Raw genomic sequence first — 16,316 nt, 5'->3', positions numbered from 1 at the left:
TACCTCCTCTTTCTACTCTATGTTGATGACTTTCGCATCATCTGAGTCACATCAAGTCATTCGTTCTCTTTAAAATGCACTTGTTTACGTCTTGTTTTGACTTCGACAGGGGACAGGCTCGCCTCAAGTCAGCTCTAAGTTTCATTTATCTCAAGAAAAGACCAATTAATTACGATGCATTCTTGTAGAGTCATTTCCAAAATGACAGAGGGTTTGTCACAGTGAATCAAAACAATGGTCTATATGGTATAACGGTCATTAGTCAGTACCTCCCTAATAAAATTCAATCTCATATGAACCATCACATGGCCAGCATGTACCACATTAGACTGACCATCCATATCTACTTCCTTCGCTCATCTGGTGCTGCTGATCATGGATTTTGAGGCCTAGGACTGCTGCTGGAGGTGCAGAGTATATGGTGAATAGGGTCCATATAGAAAATGCAACCTGCTAGCCTGCTGCGAATGTAGAATCAACTGCCCTTGAAGAGTTGGGACCAAACATTAAGGATAGCTCCACGCTGCCGACGCAGCCCACGCCACTGCTGCTGCCACTGCTACCAGACATGCTTGGAGATGAGAAGTGCTTCTGTTTCTAGACTGGGAAAAGAAATCTGAGCAAGGATATTTGGACGGAATCGCCAACTCAAAATGATTTTCCCTATACAATGAATAGACAGGAGCGATAGAAAGAGACAAATAGTCTCCATTTTTTCTCTCCGTGTTACAAGAGAAAATAATATGATCTAAGGTATCAGATATTCACCATTTCACTTGAGACCTCCCGGAATTGGGTGCCCAAAAGCATATCCATGAGTGGAGGCAATGCGTTGAAGCTGATCATAGCCTGCAAGAACCCCTGCACCAGCCATTCCTGAGAGCATGTTGGCTGTCAGCCCCCGGAACAGCGCCGGGAGACCCTCCTGCCGCACAATGAGCTTGAAGGCCTGGAGGCCACTCTCGTACTTCACTCGCTGGCCTGAAGACAGCATCATCCTTCGCCTCACTGTATCGAAAGGGTACGCGCAGATCCCCGAGAATGTCGTCACAGTCCACCCGAGGAGAAAACTTAGGAAAAAGTTACCCTGAGAAGAAAAACAGAAGGAAATATTGCATGGGTCTTTCTGGGTTTGGCCTTTTCCTCCAATTATCACATTTCTATGGAGAGCTGAACATGGAAGCTTGTAATTACTTACTTCTAGAGGACCTGTGAGAACAATGGGCTTCACAGTGTCGTAGATGCCGAAGTACAGACCGCGGTATAAGGTGATGCCGGTTATAGAAACCCCAAAACCTCGGTACAAGCCTGGAATTCCATCACTGGCAATTGTTTTCCTGTAAACGTCTATAAGACCTTCGAATTGTCGTCGACCCTTGGCCCGGCATTCCAAGGTGTCTGTGCCAAGCCGCGTTCGGGCATACTCCAAGTGATACAAAATCAGCGAAGTCGTTGCACCGGCAGCGCTACCAGAGGCTATGTTGCCTGCTAACCATCGGGCGTATCCATTTTCTGCCTTTGATTGACCAAATAGACCACGAAAGTAGTTCTTGAATGCAAAGTTGAATGCCTGCTTACAAGTCATTAAGACTCAATAGAGGAAAACCCAGATCCAATTTCAAAAATTTGAAGAGTATTTGACCTCAAAAGCAAACCATGGATACCAAAGGAGTCATGTCAACACGATAAAGTTGTGGATCCTTTAACTAGGATAAACAGTAAAATCATGAGAAAATGAATTAAGGAATATTCCGGGGATCAGAAATCCGCTCAAAATTGAAATCCAAACGGAGCACTGTGTCTAATCTCTTAAAAAGCAATAGAACTCCATTAGACCGGCGGTAAGACGAGAGATTTCTGCTAATTTTAGCAATCCAATGGAGACGTAGGGAAGATTATACGAACAAGAGATCGCTAAAATAAACTACTTCAGTTAAAAATATAAAGGCATTTTTAGAAACATTACGCAAATTTCCTTCACGCGGTGCAACGTGATAAACAAAACTTTCTTTTTAGCAACCTTTCCCTGAGCCAGGAAGAATTAAAGGTAGTACAGATTTGAATCTGACGACTGGGGACCAAATATTATCACATTGACCAGAGGGAATTCGTCCAACGAGAAGAAAAACAAACGAAACCTTTCGAGTTCGATGACAAAAAATGAAATATCCAACAAACGGGATTACCTGGGTGGGGAAGTACCGAATGACATTGGCTTGGTTCCCTCTCCACAGAGACAACACCCCTTCTTCTCTCAGGACCCTAGCGTAGCAATCCCTAATCCCATGGTACGGTCTCGTAAGCTGTCCTCTCTTCAACATCTCGCCCTGATTCTGCAGCAAGAGCTTCACCCGTTCGATCGGCGCCGCCGTCGTCTTGGCCACAGCGGCGGCGGCGCCGCCCATCACGAAATCGGCGGCCATCCTCTGCGACGTCCTCTTTGCCGGCGCCACCTCCATCTGCGCCTCTCTTCCGCTTCAGGAGAGAAGAGGGTAGAGGAGATGGCGACGAGGGGAAACATGAAGGAGTACGGAAGGAAGCGAGGGGATGGGAGGAGGAAGAAGATCTCGCGGAGTCTTGCGGTTGAGGAGATGTGCTTCTCTCCGCCACTTGTTCATCTTTTCCTTGGATTCATGGCGGAGGATTTGTTCTTATTTATAAAGCCGAGAGCAGGTCAGCACGCTTATCCGGGCCGCGAAAATTAGTGCGACTCCTGGGCCCGCCCAATTTCCACGTCGGTGTTCGTGGCCCCGTCTGTGTGAAGATATGTATGAGGACTCTCTCTCTCTCTCTCTCTCAATCTCTCGATATGTCTCTCTCTCGATCTCTCGATATGTATGTCTCTCTATCTCTATTTCTCTCTCTATCTCTCAATGTCTCTCTGTATCTCTTTTTGTCTCTCTCTGTCTATCTCTCAATGTCTCTCTGTATCTCTTTTTGACTCTCTCTGTCTATCTCTCTATGTCTCTCTCTCTCTTTGTATCTCTCTATCTCTTTGTCTCTCTCTATCTCTCTGTCTGTCTCTATCTCTCAGTCTCATTATCTCTCTCTATCTCTCTCTATCCCTCTATCACTTTGTCTCTCTGTCTCTCTCTATCTCTCAGTCTCTCTGTCTCTCTTTATCTCTCAGTCTCTTTGTCTCTCTATCTCTCTGTCTCTCTCTATCTCTCTATCCCTCTCTATCTCTCTGTCTCTCTCTATCTCTCTATCTCTTTGCCTTTCTATCTCTCGATCTCTCTCTATCCCTCTCTGTCTCTCAGTTTCTTTGTCTCTCTCTATCTCTCAGCCTCTCTGACTCTATCTATCTCTCTGTCTCTCTATCTCTCTCTATCTCTGTCTTTTTCTGTCTCTCCCTATCTCTCTCTATCTCTCTGTCTCTCTCTATCTCTCAATCTCTATGTCTATCGCTATCTCTGACTCTCAGTTTCTCTGTCTCTCTCTAAGCCTTTGTCTCTCTATCTCTCTATCTCTTTGTCTCTCTCTATCTCTCAGTCTCTCTGTCTCTCTCTATCTCTATGTCCCTCTCTATCTTTCTCTATCTCTCTGTCTCTCTCTGTATCTTTGTCTCTATCTCTCTCTCTCTATCCTTCCCCTCTCCCCTCTCTCTCTCTCTGATATTGTTTATTGTATAGCACACTGCATGATATCAAAAATTGGTACAAATTACCGAAAAACAAAAGGTGGATATTTTGGGTCTGAAACTAAAACTACATCTTATGATGCATTCATTTTATATAGCAAATCATGAGGCATACATTCATTCAAATCCCATTTGAAAAATATGTTTAATCCTTGATCCTAAAATCACAAGTAGAAAAGATAGGATATTTTTGCAAATCAAAAGCAAATCTAGATGTATTAGTTATCAATCTAGACAATCCAGGTCACTTAATAAGTGGCCATGAAATCTAGTAAGGTAACGAATATACATGAAAATCAAAGGATAGAAGTATTTTTATTGTGGAAATAAGTGATGTGTGAATTGAGCGTACTCATATCCCTGGCTTTTCAGGTCGACCAAATCGCAATCATGTGTCTAGAATCAACATTAGGTGGAATCTTCATCTAGAATAAGAAGTGATCACTTCCTCAAGTTATAAGCATACAACCATCTTACTTTGATCCACCAAAAGCCAAACTTTATAATTACAAGTCTCAGATGAATTGAACTACCTAATATCCATTTCCTCCTGTCTTCTATACTTATTGATAAAAATATATGTGGTCGGCAAGCCAATCACACAATCCACATCTCGTTCAATGTTCATTAATACAAAGTATTCATTATAGTGCACGTGTGATGCTTATAATGAAATCCACTAATGTATGATCAGACTTGGTGATGGCGCAGCATCACCGGACGTCATCGAGCCAGCACGCGAGGAGCCACCGGACGTCATCAAGCCAGATCGCGAGGAGCCACCATCGTCATCGAGCCCGCCACCATCACGTGTCCAGCCGACACGACGAGCCGCTGCAGCAACGCGCGACCCCGAGTTCAAATACTCGGCATGACGTACGCGCACATTATCATCGGAGCAACCCACTTTTCCCCTTCGCTTTCGTTTTGTATCTTACCTGTCGTCTCTTTACATCTTGTATTTTTCGTCACTGTGTCTTCGTGTCGTCGTGTGGTGAGGGGAAGAGCCCATATGAGGACATCTTCCCCTCACATGGGCCTGACAAGCCCATTATCTTTTCTTTTCTTATTTTCTTATCTTTTTCTTTGTTGTTAACAAGGGGGCCCACTTTCACCCATTATATAAGGGGAAGAGGTGGGCGTCCAAACGGACTCTTTGAAATTGGAAAGTTATTTTCTACGTGGGAGTCGAAGAGTCATGTTCGTGAGAAGAGGAAGAAGAAAGGAAGAAGAAGAATAAGGAGGAAGAAGGAGAAGAGGAAGAAGAAGGGAAGAAGAGAGAAGAAGAGGAGGATCCGCCGCCCATCGTCCGGCCGCCGCCATCCGCCTCCCAGCCGCCGCCCGCAGGAGTTGCCGTCGCCGGTGCTGCTCGCTTCCGTTCCGCCGACGCCGCGCTGTCCCCTCCTCCCGTTTCTACCGCCGCCCACACCGTTCCCGCTCCTCCCGCTGCCACCGCCCGCGTCCCCCCTCTTGCTTTTCTGTCATCGCCCCGCAAGTCCCGCAGCCCATACCGCCGCCCTCTCCCCTTTCTTCCGCTCCGCCGCTGCTCTACCCGCCCGCACTTTTTTTTTCACACCTCCCGCCGCCGACCGCGCCATCTTCCTCCGCCTACCGACGCCTCACCACCTTCCCACACCCCCTTATCTCTGCCCACGTTCTCCCTGCACAGCTTGCCCCCGCACCTCATTTCTCCGCCGCGCTATCTCCCTTCCACTGTCCCCCCTCGCGCCCTCTCACACCCCAACTCCTCCCGCCCGCGCAGTCTGTTCCCCTTTCGGTCGTGCGCGCCGCCCTCAACCGTCGGGCGACCTTGCGCCCACACCACCGTCCGCTCCCTCTGCCCACTCTCGCCCTTTTCTCCTCCCCTCATCCGCCTTTCAACCCAACCTACCCGCCGAGACACCACAATCCGCTACCCCTCTCTCCAACTGCGGGCGACTCTACCCGGTTGGCAGACGTTCAGCGCGCACGGTCCCGTCCCACGTCCTCGGCTCCAGCGGCCTGCATCGCGTCGACCGGACGCCTCCCGTCAACGATCGAGCTGCTGCCGTCGCCGACTATGCCTGCGCCCGCATCCTTGCCAGCATCTTCACCCTGCTCAAGACCCCGCTCCCTTACCGGCTTCCGACTACGAATATCAGTCGCCAGTGCGACGACGGTATCTCTCACCCACTCCCCTTTACGTCCTTTACTTTCTTCAGTGCACTTTCGGTTCGCCTCTTCCGCGCTCGGGTTAAATAGGTGAGCGAGAGACAAGTTGAGAAAATGACACAAGTACTACGAGAGCCTTACCTGCCTGGTACGAGTTGGGTTCACCCGACGCGATTGAGCATCACAGCAGGGTTTCCCCGTTCCGCGGCGCACTCGCCCTCGACCCCCTCGGGCGAGGTTCAGGAGGCCCGTCCGGCCTCACTTAGAGCGATCCTGTCACTCATCTGGAACGGCACCCTCTGCTCGTTGGCGCACGCACGTACTACACGTAGGATCTCATTACATCACGTCAGCATACCCTACCTGTCCTTAGCATTCGTCGGACGACGTCACTCGACGTAGTCCGACTAGTCCTCGATACGACACCGAACCCGTACCCTCGGTGACGACCAGACGACGTCTTGACGACGTCCGGCATCACTTGGTCAATTATGATGAGATCGTAATACAAAGATCACTAGTCTTTAAGCATGTGTTATGAACATTCCTATTCGAAGGATACGCGAGAAGGACATCGAAGTATACAGATAGAATAGAACTATTTAGCCTCACTCACATGATGAGTATGGGCGTTCTTATAACCATTAGTGTAGAGACACTGAGGATTGAGAGTGGGTGCTCTTTAGTGGAAAGAGTCGACTAAAATGATCTGTACGAACCCCTAAATAATATTATATCGAACTGTCAATCAGGCTGATTCACATCACGGTTGTGTACGTGGTCCTTAGACCTCAAACACCAAAGACGTCTTGTGGACGAGTCTTTAATCATGGGATTCTAAACGATCTTAGCTTGGGTGCATCAAGAAGTTCACGAAGGCGATTGAGTTGCCAATATGAGATCATTCACCCTCGGTATAAGAGGTGACAACTCAAGGAAGATGATGCGATGAAGTCCTTGGCCAAGGTAGTGAAATATCGAAGAAGAGTTCTCTGATGATTTCTGAATGCATCAATACTAACTCGCACGAGTGATTAGGGTTTGACAGTTGACCATACCCTAAGTCATCCAAGGAGCCTGAAGTGGATAAGGGTTATACGTACACGGTAACCGATGACAAATAGGTTCCATGAGTGAGTCGATACACACTCCTTTGTATCTTCTACAACATGAGGTGTAGTTTGGCACCCCACGTGTTGGAGACTCGACCTATCGATTGGATTAAATCAATCTGACATTAATTAATATATATGATGATATAGTTAATTAATTTGAAAGGTTATTGGGCCACGAGAGTTATTAATTAGAGTCATACATGGGCCCAAAGGGTCACACACAAATGGTCTTTTGGACGTCGAAAGATATAATTAAGTTTTGGGGGTTTTATAAAAAATAACCACTTAGTATAAATAGGAGATGGCCGTGAACTAAATTCACCCAGTCCAAAAATGTTCAAGGTCCTTCCCCTTATTATTCCTTCTCCCCACAACCCCTCTCCACTCCCGATGAGATCGAGACTATGTAACGAGAACGATGGAGATTGAATGGGGCTCATCAATGAGAAAGAGGAGATCCGACATGCCGAGGACTATGTCGATATGTCTAGAGGCTGCGAACTTGAGCAGCTCGACTCATCTCGCTCTTGGATCCATGAAATCACGGATGCGATCAATGCAAAAGGTATTTTGTTTCAATGATTTAATAGATGTTGTTCGATTCCATTCAAGTCTTCCACTGTGGAATGTTTTGATTTGTTCATCCATATCAAGGCCTTTAGAACCCGATAACTATCATTTAAGAACCAGTCATTCACTTATTCTACATATTTTTAACTATGACCTGAAAGTGTCTAATAATGGGATTCTAAACACTCTTAGTTTGGGTACATCAAGAAGTTCATGAAGATGGTTCAATGGTCAAAATGGGATCGTCAATCCTCAGTATGTGGAGACAGCTCAAGAAAGATGATTTGATGAAGTACTTGTCCAGGTTATTGAAATATAGGAGAAGAGTTCTCTGATGATTTCTGAATGCATTAGTACTAACTCAAATGACCGATTAGGGTTTGAGAGTTGACCATACCAAGTAGTCCTTGGAGCATCAAGTGGATGAAGGACTACACGCACACTATAAGCAATAGCGGACATGTTCTATAAGTGAGTAAAATACACTCATTTGTATCTTCTATAGCATAAGGTGTAGCTTGTCACCCTACATGGTAATGACTCGACATATCGATTGGGTTAAATCAATCTAATATTAATTAATATATATGATGATATATTTAGTGTTATTAGGCTGCTCGAGGCATTAACTAAACTAATAAATGGGACTAGACGGTCACATGCAAATGGTCTTTTGGACGTCATATGACATATTTAATGTTCAGGGTTTTTGTGAAAAATACACACTTAATATAAATAGAGGAATGTCCTTAATGATATTCACCCATGCCAGAATTGTTTAGGGGCCTTCCCCTTCTTCTCCCTTCTTCCCTTAGCTCCTCTCCATTCTCGATCCCTTCAGTATAGTGTAACAACCATGATGGAGGGTAAATGGAGCTCGCCAAGGTGGAGGAGTAGATTAGACCTGGTAATGATTGCATGTGTACGTGTAGAGGCTGCACACATGAGCAACTAATATATCTCACTCGAGGATCTAAGAAATCTTGAATGCAATTATGTGCCTAGGTTATTAAATTCAATAGCTTTATTGATTCTGTTTTGATTTTTTTGTAATTCTTCTATTACAAATTGTTCCAAGTTTTCGTCTAGATAGAGGCCCTAGAACCCAACAAGTATCATACTTAGCAAGAAGTAAGCTTCTCTACTCATGACCTCTAGCTTTTTCCAACGCACAAGGGAGTTGGTCATGAATGCGTTATTATTTTATAGGAGTATTCATATGTATATGCACATTTAATTTTTTAACACTTCATACTTGTCTCTTTTTGTTCCAAGGATAAATTAAAGACTCAAGGGAAACATCAGGACATTGATGAAACTCGAAATAAATTAATTTGGAGGTGTCGATTACGTGGTAAATATGCAAACAATCTGTGCATATTATATTAATTTAAACATTAATATATAAAATTTATCATGTTATTATTTAGATTGTTTTGATATTTTACATCACCTTACACGCATTTTGGTCATTTGTAACAAACTTTGGTGGACTTATATGTCAAAAAGTTTTAATACTGATGAATATTTTCAAGTCCCTTGTGTCCATTAATTTAAACGAATTAAAATGAATAATAATTAATGGGTTGAAACATTTTATGTGATTATAGAGATATTTCCTTGGGTTATTTGGCCAAAATGGAGAAATTTCATTTTTGGACTCTAATGGAGTACTTAGATGATGTGGCTCACATCATGGATACCTACAAAATTCTCTCTAAGTATCATTGTAATGAAAAATACTAGGCTGAAATGAAGAAGATTGAGAGATTCAAATTCATACAATGAGAAAAGAGAAATGAATACTTTTGGATCTATGGGTAATTTAGATTATGCCTGTTGTCATCCTAGACATGCTCAATCAGGACAATGACATCAAAACACTAAAGGACATTAAAAATTTTATATAGAATATCACTTCCTAGTCCCACTCATATGACCAATATGATCGATGCCATAGCCCTTAGTGTGTGGACAGTAATGATAGATAATAAGCGCTCTTTATAAAAAATAGTTAACTGAATTGATCTGTAGTATTATACCAAAATTTCAATAAGGTTTATTCATGTCATGGTTGTGTAAAACTTTTATTTATTATAATCATTTGTGTAGAATTTATGTAATATACTTTTCCACTATTGGAGATGCATGAACTGATGAGCAATTACTAAACACTCAACTTAAGAAACTACAATGTAATATGCAGATTGTGAATTTCCATGTCATAGATATGCCTCAAGAGTGGACGTCTAGTAAGAAGAAGAGGTTCCTCTAGGATAGTCGCTTCTACTTTTGGGAGGAAATCTTAGACTTCTTGTTATTCGTAGCCTAGGGGAGGTCATTATTCAGCTTATAAACTATTTTAAAAGTGGTTTCTATTGGACTAATTTGTATAAAGAGGCCCATAAATTTATCTCAAATGCTTACCTAAGTAAATCTTTAAAATTGAATAAAAATTATTTATTTCCATTAAATTCCAACATATATGTTGGAAATATTTATTAATGGGGAAATCATTTATGGAACCTTTTCTTAATTCTTATAGATTTGTATATGTTTTGATGATTGCTGACTATGTTTGGAAATCGGTAGAAGATAAGTGGAGCTAGTGCTCGCCCGTCTCGATACCTGTACCAAATGCCGGTATCAGGACGGATGCTGTATCGGATACCAGAAAGGGAATTCCCGGTATCCATTTTTTTCGATATCCGGATATCAGATATCTGTATCGGATATCGGATGCTACAGTGCCGATATCCGATACTGATATCCATCTCGATGTTGGCATCCGTCTCCGTCTCAGGGGGAAGGATGACGATACTGGATATCGGTTGTGGATATCGGTTTTCAATATCCACATCGACTTTCATTAACTTAAGAATTTTTGTATATTTTTTATTCAAAACTTTGAATCAAAAATACACGAAAGAGGGGAAGAGAGCTGAAGGCAGCGGACGGCGGAATAGGCGGACGGCGGACAGTGGACAGCGGCGTCGGTGGACGGCGGCAGCGGCGGAATTGGTGAACGGCAAAGTCGCAGGTATGTTCCAGTATTTTTGTCAGTTTAATCTTTGTACTTTTCATCTGTTTAATCATATTCTATGCCGATGAATATTTCTAAATTTTACTTGTTTTCTGTTCTTAATTCATCTCTAATTCTTCCTCTCTCCTCTCTTCTCTCCCTCTCATTCTAACAACCTAACTTACTCCGTAATTCTGACCCTCGATCTCTCAATTTCTCTTACAATCTGATTCTATCTCTCACCCTCATTCTGTCTCATGCTCTGCTGATTTTTAACTTATTGTTCTATCTCTCCCTCTCTTCTTACACCCTCTATTACTCCCCAATTCTCCCCCTCTCCTCTCTTCTCTCTTTCTCATTCTAACTTACTCTATAATTCTTTCTCCCCCTCTCTCATTATCTCTTACAATCTGATTCTATCTCTCTCTCTCTCATTCTCTCTCACGCTCTGTTAATCTTGAACTTAAAGTTCTATCTCTCCCTCTCTTCTCCCACCCTCTATAACTCTTTAATTCTCCCCCTCTCCTCTCTTCTCTCTCTCTCCTCTCTCTCTCATTCTCCCTTACTCTATAATTCTCTCTTATCTCTCTCTCATTCTCCCTTTCTCTATAACTCTCCCTCTCCCTCTCTCAGTCTATCTCACATTCTAATTTATAGTTCTAACTTCTAACTCTCCCTCTCTTTTCTCACCCTTTATAATTCTCTAGTTCTCCCTCTCTCTTCTTTTCTCTCTCATTCTAACTTACTCAGTAATTCTGACCCTCCCTCTCCCAATTTCTCTTACAATCTGATTCTATCTCTCACCCTCGTTCTCTCTCACGCTCTGCTGATTTTTAACTTATAATTCTATCTCTCCCTCTCTTCTCCCACCCTCTATTACTCCCTAATTCTCCTCCTCTCCTCTCTTCTCTCTCTCTCTCTCATTCTAACTTACTCTATAATTCTCACCCTCCCTCTCTCATTTTCTCTTACAATCCGATTCTATCTCTCTCTCTCATTCTCTCTCACGCTCTGCTGATTTTTAGCTTATAGTTCTACCTCTCCCTCTCTTCTCCCACCCTCTATAACTCCCTAATTCTCCCCCTCTCCTCTCTTCTCTCTCTCTCTCATTTTAACTTACTCAATAATTCTCACCCTCCCTATCCTATCTCACCATCTCTTACTCTATAATTCTACCATATTCACTAACCCTCCTGATCTCATATCATCTCTTTTCTCTCTCTCTCTCTCTCTCTCTTCTTGTTTTCCTTTTTACGAATAATTCTCCCCCTCTCCTCCCAATGTCTCCCACTCTCTATTTCTGATTCTCTAATCTCATTCTCTTCCACGCTCTTAGTCTCTCTCATTCCCCCTCACCCTATCGTCTCTCTATTTCTTCCTCTATCCTCTCATTCTCCGCTACTCTCCTCTATCGCTCTCTCTCTTCTTTTTAACCTTTTTACCTCTGATTCTCCCCCCCACTCTCATTCTCTCCCACTATCAAATTCTGACTCTCTCCTCTCATTCTCTCCCCCTCTCCAACTCTCCCTCATTCTTCTCATTGTATCACTCTCTCTATTTCTCCTTTGCCCTCGTCTACCGTCTATATTGATCTCCCATCTTTTTAAATTTTTAACATCTAATTCTCCCTCCCTACTCTCATTCTCCCCTATTCCCTAATTCTGCCTATCTCCTCTCCTTCTCCCCCACTCCCCAATTCTCCTTTGTTCCTCTCTTTATCTCATACCCCGTAACTACCCCTCATTCTCTCTCACCCTCCCGTACTCTCTAATTATCCCACCCCACTCATTCTCTTTTACTCAATAACTCTAAATATCTCCTCTTGAATTCACCCATTTGTCATTTTCTCGCATTGAATTCCACACTTCTGTCATTCTACCTCAGTGCTCTGTTTATTTATTGGTTATATTCATTGTATCTGTTACTTACTTCAGAGTTTAAAACGTAGTTCGGCATCATGCGATGCTGTTGTATTCAATCATTGCTTACTAAATTATGCCTTCAGAAACATGAACCCACCCGGAGGCAATGGCCCAACCCAAGACAGATCTGGGTTGGGAGCTATAGGTCTTGAACGTATAGACGCGGGAACTTCTCGTGCCGTATAGAGTTGCCCTCGTTCGAATTGTTAAGTCATCATTGACTACTTCGAACGCATGGAAGATGGATACTACACATGCTTACTATGTCGGGAGATGAACCCGCATGATAAGAGAAAAACGATAAAGCAGCAAGCCGAAAAAAGCAGCAACGTATTTTGGCGTCATTTCAAAGCTTGCCATTCAGCTCGTCACGCGGAGCTTAAGGGCGAGGTGTTAGAAGACCCTGATCAGCCACATATATAGGATAGATTACAAAGCAGACAACATGGAGAGCCAAGCCGATGAGGGGGCATACCCTCTAGGAAACGAAGAATGTCATTCCACAGTTTATATGCATGACTGATTCACAGTGGAGCATTGTTCAGAATGTTGCCTTCAAAGAGATGTGGCGTTATGCGACACTTCTCGACTTGGATCCTCCATGTGCAAAGGTCAATAAGCAGTGGACCATCCAAATGCATGGTCGCATGAAACAAGATGTGAAGAAGCTATTGGAGAACGTGGATCGAGTCTCACTCACTGTCGATGTGTGGACCGCTGAGAACGGTACTGGACTACTGGGCATCAACGCCCATTGGGTGGATGATAAATGGGTGTATCGAAAGCGGGTTCTTGCCATCCGAGAAATCGTCAGCAAGCACGATGAAGAAAACATGGCAGCCATCGTTCTCCAGGCTCTAGAAGAATTTTGTCTGCGGCCGAAGGTCAGCAAACTTTATCTTATTAACTAACTTTGTGACTTTACATGTGATCGATATTTATGCAGGTCTACGCTGGGATTACTGACAATGCCACATCAAATAAGAGGATGTTGGCCTTGATGGCGAGGAAGATAAAGATCGTTAACCCAAACTTTAGTGCCAGAAGGCACGTCCCATGTGTCACACACATTGTGAACATTGTTGTTCAAGCGGCAATAAAAAGCTTCGGCATTCCTTCAGCCCAAGTTGTAGAGCCCGACGAGGGCGATGTGATGAGGACAACAGACCACTATGACAACGACCAGGACAACGAACTTGGAGATATGTTCTTAGCATCTGACGACCATGACGGAGCACTTCGGCCATTATCTTTGGGTGATGCAGTTGCAAAGGTGCGGAAACTAGTCCACGGTATTCGAAGCCCTATGCAACAGAGAGAACATTATGCAAAGGCATGTGAAGATGACCCTGAAGTAGAGGACTCCAACATGGTCATCTTAGATTGTCCGACCCGATGGAGCAGCACTTACGCTTTGCTAGCGGTCGTCGTGAAGAAGCGTGATGTTATTGATGAAGTGTCAAAGGCTTTTGGCCGAAAGGGGATGGCGACAAAGATGTTGAAGGATGAGTGGGAGTTAGTGAAAGAGTTTTATCGCATCCTTAGCCATTTCGTGGTATCCATCGACCATGTTTGCAAGATAGTGATGCCGGCGATATGTGACACACTATACCTAATAGACGGCCTCAAAGAACACATGGAGGAAGTGGTCCAGCAAATCAAAGATGGCAAGTTCTTCACAAGCGTCCGACGGTTGCATGAGACAGATCGTTCCAACATGGCGCAAGCATGTAAGGCGATGCATTAGAAGCTTGCACACTATGCAGAGATCTTGTGGGGGAATGAGGCAATCACCGCCGCAGCATTGATGGATCCATTCCACAAAGGGTCAATGCTCCGTCCGGGCGTTCGAGAGGTAACCATTGCATACGTACGGTCCTTGTTGTTGGGTTCTAGTGGCCTAGATCTGGATGAAAAAATCAAAACGATGCGCATCGGAAGACTCTTTGCGAATCGAACGGCATCGACAAAAACCATTAAAACGATGTACCTTGCACGAATCTCATTCGTGATTTCTTCGATCGCGGAGTGAGATGAGTCGAGCTGCTCAAGTGTGCAGCCTCTAGACGTATCCACACGGTCCTCAGCACGTCGTATCTCCTCCTTCTCGTTGACGAGCCCCGTTCTTTCTCCGTCGGCGTCGTTATGTCGTCCCGATCACCTCATGGATGGAGAGGGGTTGTGGGGAGAGTGGAGAAGAAGGGGAAGGCCCCTGAACAATTCTGGCCTGGGTGAATTTCGTTCAGGGCCTTCCCCTATTTATACTAAGTGGGTATTTTTCATAAAACCCCCAAACCTTAAGTATATCTTTCAACGTCCAAAAGACCATTTGCGTATGACCCTCTAGGCCCATGTATCAGTCTAGTTAACGACTCCAACGGCCCAATAACCTTTATTGGCCTTCCAAATTAATTAACTATATCATCATATAGATTAATTAACGTCGGATCGATTTAACCCAATTGATAGGTTGTGACTCCCACACGTGGGGTGCCAAGCTACACCTCGTGTCCTAGAAGATACAAAGGAGTGTGTATTGACTCACTCATGGAACCTGTTCATCATCGGTTAGCGTGTATGTATAATCCCTCATCCATTTGACGCTCCTTGGACGACTTAGGGTATGGTCAACTATCAAACTCTAATCGGTCATCCGAGTTAGTACTGATGCATTCGAAAATCATCAGAGAACTCTTCTCTGATATTTCACTACCTTGGCCAAGGACTTCATCACATCATCTTCCTTGAGCTGTCACCTCTTATATTGAGGGTGGACGATCCCATCTTGACCACTCAATCGCCTTCGTGTACTTCTTGATGCACCCGAACTAAGACCGTTTAGAATCCCATGATTAGAGACTCGTTGGCCATAGCCAAAGTACAACCGTCCGTCCACAAGACGTCTTTGGTGTCTCAGGTCTAAGGACCACTTACACAACCGTGACATGAATCAACCTGATTGATAGTTTGGTATAATACCATTCAGGGATTTGTACGGATCAATTCAGTGAACTCTTTCCACTAAAGAGCACCCACTATCTATCCTTAGTGTCGCCACACTAATGGCTACGGGACCGACCATACTCATCATATGAGTGAGGCTAGATAGTGTTATTCTATCCGGATACTTCGATGTCCTTCTCGCGTATCCTTCGAATAGGAATGTTTAGAACACATGCTTAAAGACTAGTGATCTCCGCATTACGATCTCATCATAATTCACTAAGTCCGATCATGTATTCATGGACTTCATTCTACGCATCACACGTGCACTATAATGAATATGTTCTATTACTGAATATGGAACAAGATGTGGAATGTGTGATTGGCTTGCCGGCCACATATATTTCCATCACTTGTTACCGTGTGACTCGGCATGATGTGGACAGAGAGGGGACATTGAAGAGGGACCCGCAAGAGATAAAGAGTTGGACACTTGGCTTCAGAGCATTATGCAGAAAGTCCAACCGGCACGTGCGTCAACGAGGTCGGCGTGGGGCGAGTTCAACCAATACCTAACAGAGGTCGTGCCTGATGAGGGAGTGTTCACTCCACTATCCTGGTGGGCCAGCACAAGGGCTAAGCGTTTCCCCTTACTTGCAGTTGTTACGAGGGAGCTATTGTCGATATGTGCGACAAGCGCTCTTGCCGAGCGCATGTTCTCGGTGGGCAATGCTATTGTCACGTACAAGAGATCACGTCTGTCGCCGATAAGCATCGAGACACTAATCACTGTGAATTGTTGGCTCCGTGCGGACAACAAACGATGGTACACTAACGTTGGGCTGGATTCGGATGGCAATGATGACCAAGATGGTGTGGTCGCATGTGGTAGAGGTACACATCAATTTCATGAACTACAAGTTCCCCATTTTTTACGTAATCATTGATTTTTA

General features: G+C 44.1%; 2 protein-coding genes across 6 annotated transcripts; one reads left to right on the top strand and one right to left on the bottom strand.

Moving 5' to 3' along the window:
- Positions 1-244: 244 nt before the first annotated feature.
- ER-ANT1 (endoplasmic reticulum-adenine nucleotide transporter 1) lies at positions 245-2,626 on the bottom strand. Of its 5 annotated transcripts, none has more exons than XM_078580201.1 (4): positions 2,187-2,626; positions 1,199-1,570; positions 769-1,087; positions 245-602 (listed from the first exon to the last, which is right to left on the bottom strand). In XM_078580201.1, exons 1-3 carry the CDS (start codon positions 2,457-2,459, stop codon positions 773-775), a joined length of 960 nt encoding a protein of 319 aa, XP_078436327.1. In that variant the 5' UTR covers positions 2,460-2,626; the 3' UTR covers positions 245-602; positions 769-772. The 5 variants fall into 5 exon arrangements, with proteins under 5 accessions (XP_078436327.1, XP_078436333.1, XP_078436319.1 ...); XM_078580207.1 differs by having other exon boundaries at positions 245-597; XM_078580193.1 differs by having other exon boundaries at positions 245-559.
- Positions 2,627-13,067: 10,441 nt separating this feature from the next.
- LOC144700923 (putative transcriptional regulator tpeD) lies at positions 13,068-14,167 on the top strand. Its single transcript, XM_078572549.1, has 2 exons — positions 13,068-13,304; positions 13,367-14,167. The coding sequence occupies exons 1-2, from the start codon at positions 13,068-13,070 to the stop codon at positions 14,165-14,167; spliced, it is 1,038 nt and encodes a 345-aa protein (XP_078428675.1).
- Positions 14,168-16,316: the final 2,149 nt, after the last annotated feature.

Source organism: Wolffia australiana, chromosome 1, assembly GCF_029677425.1.
Source record: "Wolffia australiana isolate 7733 chromosome 1, ASM2967742v1".
Taxonomy (NCBI): domain Eukaryota; kingdom Viridiplantae; phylum Streptophyta; class Magnoliopsida; order Alismatales; family Araceae; genus Wolffia; species Wolffia australiana.
This window is presented reverse-complemented; position numbering and strand designations above follow the sequence as displayed.